This window comes from Coregonus clupeaformis, chromosome 21 (assembly GCF_020615455.1).
Source record: "Coregonus clupeaformis isolate EN_2021a chromosome 21, ASM2061545v1, whole genome shotgun sequence".
Lineage (NCBI taxonomy): Eukaryota > Metazoa > Chordata > Actinopteri > Salmoniformes > Salmonidae > Coregonus > Coregonus clupeaformis.
In genome coordinates, this window is record NC_059212.1 from 30,787,791 (window position 1) to 30,799,984 (window position 12,194).

At 46.1% G+C, this 12,194-nt stretch overlaps 1 protein-coding gene across 9 annotated transcripts in view; it reads left to right on the plus strand.

Annotated features, from left to right (window-relative positions):
• The first annotated feature begins 308 nt into the window (after positions 1-308).
• The window catches only part of LOC121535208 (astrotactin-1), a 304,191-nt gene continuing 292,305 nt past the window's right edge, over positions 309-12,194 (plus strand). For all 9 annotated transcript variants that reach the window (XM_041842034.1, XM_041842037.1, XM_041842035.1 and 6 more), the window contains exon 1: positions 309-676. In XM_041842034.1, coding sequence (XP_041697968.1) covers positions 379-676 — 298 coding nt within the window. In that variant the 5' untranslated portion in view covers positions 309-378. The remainder of the gene's footprint in view (positions 677-12,194) is intronic.

The window sequence follows — 12,194 nt, forward strand, 5'->3', positions numbered from 1 at the left end:
AACACCTATGAACATTTTGGCGCGAATGAACAGTATCTCATACTGCGCTAGTCTAGTGGGCTCCCAGACAGTTGAGCAGCATTTCCAATGGCTTGATGTGGACAATTCCAATATTGGGGTCAGTAGTGCTGGGTCTATTTTCCTTCCCCGCAATCACACTCCTAAACAGCATTGAAATTATCAAAAATAATATTTAACCATGTGACAGAGCATTTGGGGATTTATGCGAAATAAGAGGCGTTTATTTTCTGCGCTCAGCAACCCGGAAATGTGTGCTTTGCAAGCTCATCCCCCTTGCTCCTCTTCCTCCTGCAGGCAGCCCGTATTGAAGTGAAGCTAGTTTGAACAGAGACTAGAGGGGGATACGAAGCAGCAGTGATGCCGGGCATGATGATGGGTCTGAGATTGCTTTTCTCGCTCGCATGGATTTGTGCCTTCAAAGCTGCTAATATTCAAGGTTTGAATGCCGACGAGGACCATTCCCAAGATATGGAATGCAAAATGAAAAGCGTCACGGTGTCTGCACTGCCGTTTTTGAGGGAAAATGACCTGAGCATCATGCATAGTCCATCGGCTTCCGAGCCCAAGCTTCTGTTCACCGTCAGAAATGATTTTCCGGGGGAAATAGTCGTCGTGGACGATCTAGAAAACACCGAGCTCCCTTTTTTCGTCCTAGGTGAGTTTGGATGTCTCAACCTTCAGCATCCCCACTTGCCATGCCCATGCTTCATTAATTGTTTATTATTGTTATTAGAAAACGGTTTCCGCCATATCCATTATTACACGTGAGATCAGTTCATACAATAAAATACACACTAGGCCAAGCTAAGATTCCTAATAATTTCACAGTGTACAGTGAGTAGGCTACATGTCGAGATAAACATGACGACAATAAGCCTATTTCAAACGCGAATCAGCACTGTAGACCTATGCATGGCAAACATAAACGACCATAATAACTAGTAATACCAAAATTAAATTGGCATTTTACAACAACTTTGCTGGTTTCAGGTTTGTTATGTACTATCAATCACTAGCATTGATAGCTGAAAGTGCAGGCCGCGAGCCTATTGATGATGAATTGCCACTCACTCAAGTAAAGGAATGTATGTACAAAATATTCAAGCTATTTGCAGATCCTATTACCTCACTGATATTCATAGACATATGTGTGTACATGCTGGGGGTGTTAACAGGTGTAGAGCTATATCACTACAACCTGTGATGTTTACAATGTATAGACTAGCCTAGATTGTAGACTCAACTCTTTAGAATAGCCTTGATATTGATACCCACTCCAACAATAATATAAACAACAATACATTTAAGTAATGTTCATTTTTACATGATCACAAAGTAAGTAAATGGTTAAAAGTCCACTATTAAAAATGTTCTTCCATTCTCATGGGGAAGGGGAAATAACAGGCAGAGCAGAGTCACTGACCACCTTCCGGAGACACTTGAAACCCTACCTCTTTAAGGAATACCTGGAATAGTATCAAAGTAATCCTTCTACCCCCCTCCCCCACCCCCCCATAAAAAATAAATAAAATAAAAAGTGGTTGTCCCACTTGCTATCATAAGTTGAATGCACCAATTTGTAAGTTGCTCTGGATAAGAGCATCTGCTAAATGATGTAAATGTAAATGTATTCTGTTTATAACTCTGGCCGCTGTCCATGGTGCTGATTTGACGGAAAGGACTCTTTGAATGGGGTTGTCTATTCACATGGCAGGACAATCTGTGCAGCTAGGAAGTGTGATGTGGGACTAGGTATGTATCCTAAATGGCACCCTATTCCCTGTATAGTGTATTACTTTTATGGGCCCTGCTCAAAAATAGTACACTAAATAGGGAATAGGGTGCCGTTTGGGATGTAGCCTAGCTGTGGTAAAGTTTCTGCCTTAAGTTGTGACAGTTATTTCTGGCCTATCAGGTTCCCTTTGCAGTATCATCCTGGTGACAGAGGTGTCATGACTTCACAGAGCCTGCACTTAGTTGAGTCGTCTTGGCAAACATTTGGAGTTCAGCAAAAGAACAGTAGTATAGTGTTGTCATAGGCCAGTATGATATCATTCTAATACTGATATCCAGGTATTGATTTAGTGTCTGTTTACAGCTAGAATGCATAGCATACCAAAATTAGCTCTGGCATTGGTCCTACTGTAGGACCTGTATTGTTACAGGCCAATATGATATCATTCTAATAGTTATATTCAGCCATTGTTTTGGTATACTGTATGCTTACAGCTAGCAGGAGTAGCATGATTGGTCATACTGCTGTATCAGTGCTTCTTCTGTGATTATGGTAGCTGCTCACTTGTATTCAATTGCTTTTCCATTACTTTTTTGTAACATAAGACCTTTCTAGCCAATTTAGAATTTAATCAAATAAACTTTATTAATCCAACAAGGGGAAATTGAATTTGACTCCAGCAAGACACATACAGCAACAACATACACTAGCATTCCAAATGTTATTGTATTTTAGCAGCACACATCAACCAGTGGTTAGAATAATGCAACAAACATAGCACAAAGTGATGTTTATCTGATATATCAATCCCCATGTAAAGTAAAGTAAACTTTTAATGAATGTTCCGCTGGTGTCACGATCGTCGTATTGAACAGACCAAGGCGCAGCGTGATGAACGAACATGTTTAACTTTATTATCTTTAGTGATAATAGAACACAATCAACAAAACAAGAAACGACTCGTGAAGTCCACGGTAACAATGACCGAACACAGAACAAGAACCCACAAACACAAAGGGAAAATAGACAGTATAAATATGGCTCCCAATCAGAGACAACCAACGACAGCTGACACTCGTTGCCTCTGATTGGGAGTCACTCTAGCCAACATAGAAATAAACACAACTAGAACTACCAACATAGAAATCTAACACATAGAATGAACACACCCTGGCTCAACATATAGAGTCCCAGAGCCAGGGTGTGACAGTACCCCCCCCTAAAGGCGCGGACTGCGACCGCGCCTCAACTAGAGCAAAACAGGGGAGGGCTGGGCGGGCATACCTCCTCGGCGGCGGTTCTGGCTCCGGCCTTGACCACCACCCTCCAATAAACCCCCCATAGCGCCCCTGGTCCAGTCTGGCCCCGCTGGCTGGAGCTGAACTGGACGTAGCAGGAGCGGTTAGCTTGAGCTCCGTAGTGGAGCAGTTGACCGGTACCTTCCCAGGCACCGGTGGCCCAGGCACGGGTTGTGCTGGACTGACGACGCGCACCCCGGGCTTAGTGCGTGGAGGAGGAACGGGCCTTACCAGGCTGACGACGCGCTCCCTGGCCTGGTGCGTGGAGGAGGAACGGGCCTTACCAGGCTGACGACTCGCACCCCTGGCTTGGTGCGTGGAGGAGGAACGGGCCTTACCAGGCTGACGACTCGCACCCCTGGCTTGGTGCGTGGAGGAGGGACGGGCCTTACCAGGCTGACGACTCGCACCCCTGGCTTGGTGCGTGGAGGAGGAACGGGCCTTACCAGGCTGACGTCTCGCACCCCTGGCTTAGTGCGAGTGGCAGGAACAGGCCGGGCCGGGCTGGCGACGCGCACCGTAGACTTGGTGCGAGTAGCAGGAACAGGCCGGGCTGGCGACGCGCACCGTATACTTGGTGCGAGTGGCAGGAACAGGCCGGGCCGGGCTGGCAACGCGCACCGTAGACTTGGTGCGAGTGGCAGGAACAGGCCGGGCCGGGCTGGCGACGCGCACCGTAGACTTGGTGCGAGTGGCAGGAACAGGCCGGGCCGGGCTGGCGACGCGCACCGTATGCTTGGTGCGAGTGGCAGGAACAGGCCGGGCCGGGCTGGCGACGCGCACCGTAGACTTGGTGCGAGTGGCAGGAACAGGCCGGGCCGGGCTGGCGACGCGCACCGTAGACTTAGTGCGTGGAGCAGGGACAGGCCGGGCCGGGCTGGCGACGCACACCGTATGCTTGGTGCGTGGAGCAGGGACAGGCCGGACTGGGCTGGCGACGCACACCGTAGGCTTGGTGCGTGGAGCAGGAACAGGCCGGACTGGGCTGACGACGCACCCCGTAGGCTTGGTGCGTGGAGCAGGGACAAGCCAGGACTGGGCTGGCGACGCACACCGTAGGCTTGGTGCGTGGAGCAGGAACAGGCCGGACTGGGCTGACGACGCACCCCGTAGGCTTGGTGCGTGGAGCAGGGACAGGCCGGGCCGGGCTGGCGACGCACACCGTATGCTTGGTGCGTGGAGCAGGGACAGGCCGGACTGGGCTGGCGACGCACACCGTAGGCTTGGTGCGTGGAGCAGGAACAGGCCGGACTGGGCTGACGACGCACCCCGTAGGCTTGGTGCGTGGAGCAGGGACAGGCCGGACTGGGCTGACGACGCACCCCGTAGGCTTGGTGCGTGGAGCAGGGACAGGCCGGACTGGGCTGGCGACGCACACCGTAGGCTTGGTGCGTGGAGCAGGAACAGGCCGGACTGGGCTGACGACGCACCCCGTAGGCTTGGTGCGTGGAGCAGGGACAGGCCGGACCGGGCTGGCGACGCATACCGTAGGCTTGGTGCGAGGAGCAGGGACAGGCCGGACCGGGCTGGCGACGCGCACCGTACACTTGGTGCGAGGGGCCGGAACAGGCCGGACCGTACTGGGGACACACACCACTGGCTCTACCTCGGGATCTGGAACGGGCCGGACCGGACTGGTAAGACACCCCAGTACCTCTCGCCGTGCCTCTACACCTTCCTTCCCTGCTTTGACCAGTGGCCCCCGTAACCTGGTGGCCTTCTGAATCCGCCCCTTTTCTGCCTCAGTCAGCCCCGTCGTCCATGCCGTGTGCCCCCCCCCCTAAACATTTTCTGGGGTTGCCTATCGCCTGTCCGACGTTGACACTGCTGACGCCGCTGCTCCTCTTTCGCCAGGGCCTTTCCCGGCGCTTCCTCCCATGTCCAGTCCAAGTTCTGCCCCGGGACACGCTGCTTGGTCCTTACTTGGTGGGTTCTTCTGTCACGATCGTCGTATTGAACAGACCAAGGCGCAGCGTGATGAACGAACATGTTTAACTTTATTATCTTTAGTGAGAATAGAACACAATCAACAAAACAAGAAACGACACGTGAAGTCCACGGTAACAATGACCGAACACGGAACAAGAACCCACTAACACAAAGGGAAAATAGACAGTATAAATATGGCTCCCAATCAGAGACAACCAACGACAGCTGACACTCGTTGCCTCTGATTGGGAGTCACTCTAGCCAACATAGAAATAAACACAACTAGAACTACCAACATAGAAATCTAACACATAGAATGAACACACCCTGGCTCAACATATAGAGTCCCAGAGCCAGGGTGTGACAGCTGGGGAATTAAACACAATTCCATATTCTTCATGCAAGTAGGCAAACTTTTTCTCTGGAAAAAACATGCTTGAGAAGCTGCATTTTTTTTTTTTTTGTGGAGGGGTGGTTCTAAGATAACTTACAGTCCCCTGTAGCTCAGTTGGTAGAGCATGGCGCTTGCAACGCCAGGGTTGTGGGTTTGTTTCCCACAGGGGGCCAGTATGAAAAAAATGAATGTATGCACTCACTAACTGTAAGTCGCTCTGGATAAGAGCGTCTGCTAAATGACTAAATGTAAATAACATATGGGATTGTTTAAACTTTTTAACACGTGAGTTCCAATTAAGTGATAATACCCGAGAAGCCGGTGTTTGGAGGATACAGTGGGGGAAAAAAGTATTTAGTCAGCCACCAATTGTGCAAGTTCTCCCACTTAAAAAGATGAGAGAGGCCTGTAATGTTCATCATAGGTACACGTAAACTATGACAGACAAATTGAGAAAAAAAATCCAGAAAATCACATTGTAGGATTTTTTATGAATTTATTTGCAAATTATGGTGGAAAATAAGTATTTGGTCAATAACAAAAGTTTCTCAATACTTTGTTATATACCCTTTGTTGGCAATGACACAGGTCAAACGTTTTCTGTAAGTCTTCACAAGGTTTTCACACACTGTTGCTGGTATTTTGGCCCATTCCTCCATGCAGATCTCCTCTAGAGCATTGATGTTTTGGGGCTGTCGCTGGGCAACACAGACTTTCAACTCCCTCCAAAGATTTTCTATGGGGTTGAGATCTGGAGACTGGCTAGGCCACTCCAGGACCTTGAAATGCTTCTTACGAAGCCACTCCTTCGTTGCCCGGGCGGTGTGTTTGGGATCATTGTCATGCTGAAAGACCCAGCCACGTTTCATCTTCAATGCCCTTGCTGATGGAAGGAGGTTTTCACTCAAAATCTCACGATACATGGCCCCATTAATTCTTTCCTTTACACGGATCAGTCGTCCTGGTCCCTTTGCAGAAAAACAGCCCCAAAGCATGATGTTTCCACCCCCATGCTTCACAGTAGGTATGGTGTTCTTTGGATGCAACTCAGCATTATTTGTCCTCCAAACATGACGAGTTGAGTTTTTACCAAAAAGTTCTATTTTGGTTTCATCTGACCATATGACATTCTCCCAATCCTCTTCTGGATCATCCAAATGCACTCTAGCAAACTTCAGACGGGCCTGGACATGTACTGGCTTAAGCAGGGGGACACGTCTGGCACTGCAGGATTTGAGTCCCTGGCGGCGTAGTGTGTTACTGATGGTAGGCTTTGTTACTTTGGTCCCAGCTCTCTGCAGGTCATTCACTAGGTCCCCCCGTGTGGTTCTGGGGTGAGATCTTGCGTGGAGCCCCAGATCGAGGGAGATTATCAGTGGTCTTGTATGTCTTCCATTTCCTAATAATTGCTCCCACAGTTGATTTCTTCAAACCAAGCTGCTTACCTATTGCAGATTCAGTCTTCCCAGCCTGGTGCAGGTCTACAATTTTGTTTCTGGTGTCCTTTGACAGCTCTTTGGTCTTGGCCATAGTGGAGTTTGGAGTGTGACTGTTTGAGGTTGTGGACAGGTGTCTTTTATACTGATAACAAGTTCAAACAGGTGCCATTAATACAGGTAACAAGTGGAGGACAGAGGAGCCTCTTAAAGAAGAAGTTACAGGTCTGTGAGAGCCAGAAATCCTGCTTGTTTGTAGGTGACCAAATACTTATTTTCCACCATAATTTGCAAATAAATTCATTAAAAATCCTACAATGTGATTTTCTGGATTTTCTTTCCTCAACTTGTCTGTCATAGTTGACGTGTACCTATGATGAAAATTACAGGCCTCTCTTATCTTTTTAAGTGGGAGAACTTGCACAATTGGTGGCTGACTAAATACTTTTTTTCCCCACTGTATGTGTGGCACCATGTTTGTTGACATTATACAATGCATTCTGGGTGTCATGTAAATGTCTGTCACACCAAAGATGTTATAATAAAATGAGGTGAGGGATGGTTCACGCATCTTTCGAGTAAACTTCCAGAAGTGAATGAAGGGAAGTGAATGATGGTAGATGACACACCCCCTTCAACATGCATACTGAAAACAGACCAAACTCATCTTGTCTCCTCTTCTTATCTTTGGTTGACCCGAAAAAACAAACATGGCGGCGTACACAAACTACCCATCGTCGGATGACTTTAGATTTTTAGAGAGTGCTTTACTCTATTATTTCGATCAATGGTGAGCTCACTCGTGATGTGATGAATTGTAAATAGTCATTTATATTAGCTAATTCATATTATGGTTTCTGTCAGCCGAGAGTTAGATAAATATGACCGCTTGTATTAGCTCAATCTCAGCGCTAGGACTAATGTAGCTTATATTTTCCGCATTGGATGATTGTGTTATGCTGTCACCACTTCTGTGAATGTCTGAACATTGCATCCCAAAATAAACTGGTCACATCAAAGGGCGTCAAAGAGTTAAGATGGTCATACCAATGATTATTTAGATATTTGATTCATAATTTTTAGACCCCTTAAGGTATAAAAAAAAAATAGATTGGATGAAACATTGAATTTAGCATTACTGCTTTTTGCCAATAGAAACACTTTGAAAAACAGATTCACTACATGGAACAACAGATAGTCAGTCCCCAAAAAAATCTAAAGGAAATTTGTTCTGAAGTGTCTGTCCTATATCCGAGAGATATATGAAAGATCAGGAAACTATGTATTTATCCCCTTATATTAGGCACTAAACTATCTCCAAACTGCCTCTGGAAGCAACGTCAGTACAAGAACTGTACATCGGGAGCTTCATGAAATGGGTTTCCATGGCCGAGAAACCACACACAAGCCTAAAATCACCTTGCTCAATGCCAAGTGTCGGCTGGAGTGGTGTGAACAGCAAAAACAGGTTTTTAGAAAAAACAGAAATACCTTATTTACATAAGTATTCAGACCCTTTGCTATGAGATTCAAAATTGAACTCAGGTGCATCCTGTTTCTATTGATCATCCTTGAGATGTTTCTACAACTTGATTGGAGTCCACCTGTGGTAAATTCAATTGATTGGACATGATTTGGATATGATATGAAGAAAAAAAAATGTATGCACTCACTAACTGTAAGTCGCTCTGGATAAGAGCGTCTGCTAAATGACTAAAATGTAAATATAACATTTGAAAAGGCACACACCTGTCTATATAAGGTCCCACAGTTGACAGTGCATGTCAGAGCAAAAACCAAGCCATGAGGTCGAAGGAATTGTCCGTAAAGCTCAGAGACAGCATTGTGTCGAGGCACAGATCTGGGGAAGGGTACCAAAACATTTCTGCAGCATTGAAGGTCCCCAAGAACACAGTGGCCTCCATCATTCTTCAATGGAAAAAGTTTGGAACCACCAAGACTCTTCCTAGAGCTGGCCACCCGGCCAAACTGAGCAATCGGGGGAGAAGGGCCTTGGTCAGGGAGGTGAACAAGAACCCGATGGTCACTCTGACAGAGCTCTAGAGTTCCTCTGTGGAGATTGGAGAACCTTCCAGAAGGACACTCATCTCTGCAGCACTCAGTAAAAGGCACATGACAGCCCGCTTGGAGTTTGCCAAAAGGCACCTAAAGACTCTCAGACGATGAGAAACAAGATTCCCTGGTGTGATGAAAATAATTTTGAACTCTTTGGCCTGAATGCCAAGTGTCACGTGTGGAGGAAACCTGGCACTATCCCTATGGTGAAGCATGGTGGTGGCAGCATCATGCTGTGGGGATGTTTTTCAGCGGCAGGGACTAGGATTCTAGTCAGGATTGAGGCAAAGATGAACGGAGCAAAGTACAGAGAGATCCTTGATGAAAACCTGCTCCAGAGTGCTCAGGTCCTCAGACTGGGGCGAAGGTTCACCTTCCAACAGGACAACGACCCTAAGCACACAGCCAAGACAACGTAGGAGTGGCTTCGGGACAAGTCTCTGAATGTCCTTGTGGGGCCCAGCCAGAGCCCGGACTTGAACCCGATCGAACATCTCTGGAGAGACCTGAAAATAGCTGTGCTGCAACGCTCCCCATCCAACCTGACAGAGCTTGAGAGGATCTGCAGAGAAGAATGGGAGAAACTCCCCAAATACAGGCGTGCCAAACTTGTAGTGTCATACCCAAGAAGAATCGAGGCTGTAATTGTTGTCAAAAGTGCTTCAACAAAGTACTGAGTAAAAGGTCTGAATACTTATGTAAATGTAATATTTTATTTTATTTTATAAATTAGCAAACATTTCTAAAAACCTGTTTTTGTTTTGTCATTATGGGGTATTGTGTGTAGATTGATGAGGGAAAAATCAATTTTAGAATAAGGCTGTAACGTACCAAAATGTGGAAAAAGTCAAGGAGTCTGAATACTTTCTGAAGGCTATGTCATTGTTCATTTTTTAAGTTAAATATTAATACATTACTAGCTCAAACACTTCATCTGCAAAAATGACAAGTTGCATATATTACGCACACACACACGCAGAAAAGTCAGCTCAGACAAATCCAGCTCATAGAGGCCCACTCCATCAGCAGCAGATTTTTAATTTAGAATGGCAAATGTTAGTGCTATGTTAGTGTATCTAAACATACAGTTCCTGTATCGTATCGGAGCCCATGTATCTAGATACGTATAGAATCGTCTTGAAAGGGTAAGATGCACATCCCTAGTAATGACAGTAGTATGCTCACTTAGTTTGCTTAAGACAATATTTGCTGAAAAATGGAGTATGACACCACTACACTATCCAGGATATTTTTTCCACATTTCATAACTTCAAACAAAAGTCCTTGCAGCCAGGATTATAATAAATTGTTCCAAGTAGATGTTTGTGGTGCTAATTCCAAAAAGAGTCAATGTAAAAATATATCTACAGGGAAAAACAAATGCAGGATATCAAAGTTATATGCCTAGTATTTTAATTTATTTAGAGCCATCACATAAACACGGTGTTTAGGTGATGGCTCTAAATGAAAATACTAAGCATATAACTTTGATATCCTGTGTGTGCTTTTCCCTGTGGATTTATTTCCACGTTTCATAACCCATAATGCATTGCTTGGGTAAAATGTTGGGACAAACACCAAAGAGTCTGCTCTGCCAATTAAATGTGAGTCACAGCCCATGTTTTTATTTTATTACATTTTTTATTTAACCTTTATTTAACCAGGTAAGCCAGTTGAGAACAAGTTCTCATTTACAAAGTTAGCCTTTGCTTTCCTAACTGCTTGTGTATATTGGTTCCTAACTTCCCTGAAAAGTTGCATATCGCGGGGGCTATTTGATGCTAATGCAGTACGCCACAGGATGTTTTTGTGCTGGTCAAGGGCAGTCAAGTCTGAGGAGAACCAGGGGCTATATCTGTTCTTAGTTCTGTATTTTTTGAATGGGGCATGTTTATTTAAGATTGAGAGGAAATTAGTTTTAAAGAACAACCAGGCATCCTCTACTGACGGAATGAGATCTATATCCATCCAGGATACCTGGGCCAGGTCAATTAGGAAGGCCTGCTCGCTAAAGTGTTTTAGGGAGCGTTTGACAGTGATGAGGGGTGGTCGTTTGACCGCGGACCCGTTACGGACGCAGGCAATAAGGCAGTGATCGCTGAGATCCTGGTTGAAGACAGCGGAGGTGTATTTAGAGGGTAAGTTAGTCAGGATGATATCTATGAGGGTACCCATGTTTACGGATGTAGGGTTGTACCTGGTAGGTTCGTTGATAATTTGTGTGAGATTGAGGGCATCTAGTTTGGATTGTAGGATGGCCGGGGTGTTAAGCATATCCCAATTTAGGTCACCAAGCAGTACGAACTCTGAGGATAAATGGGGGCAATCAATTCACATATGGTGTCCAGGGCACAGCTGGGGGCTGAGGGGGGTCTGTAGCAAGCGGCAACAGTGAGAGACTTATTTCTGGAAAGGTGGATTTTTAGAAGTAGAAGCTCAAACTGTTTGGGCACAGACCTGGATAGTATGATAGAGCTCTGCAGGCTATCTCTACAGTAGATTGCAACTCCACCCCCTTTGGCAGTTCTATCTAGACGGAAAATGTTATAGTTGGGGATGGAAATTTCAATATTTTTGGTGGCCTTCCTAAGCCAGCATTCAGACACTGCTAGAACATCAGGGTTGGCGGAGTGTGCTAACGCAGTGAATAACTCAAACTTAGGAAGGAGACTTCTGATATTAACATGCAAGAAACCAAGGCTTTTACGGTTACAGAAGTCAACAAATGATAGCGCCTGGGGAGTAGGAGTGATACTGGGGGCTGCAGGGCCTGGGTTAGCCTCTACATCACCAGAGGAACAGAGGAGGACAAGAATAAGGATACGGCTAAAGGCTTTAAGAACTGGTCTTCTAGTGCGTTGGGTACAGAGAATAAAGTGGGCAGATTTCCGGGCGTTGTAGTAAAGATTCAGGGCATTATGTACAGACAAGGATATGGAAGGATATGAGTACAGTGGAGGTAAACCTAAGCGTTGGGTAACAATGAAAGAGATAGCATCACTGGAGGCACCGATTGAGTCGGTCTCCGGGTATATGGGGGGTGGGACAAAAGAGCTATCTAAGGCAGGTTTAGCTGGGCTGGGGGATCTACAGTGAAATAGTACAATAAGAAATAACCGAAACAGCAATAAGCAAACCATATTGACATGGGAGAGAGGCATAAAGAAATCACAGGTGTAATTTGAGAGAGCTAAGACAACAGCTGGTAATGGCGACACAGTTTGGGCTGAGGCTAAACATAAACAGGATGCGGTACCGTAAAAAGGAACAGTCCAGCAGGCATCAGCTGTATAGCTGAGTTATCA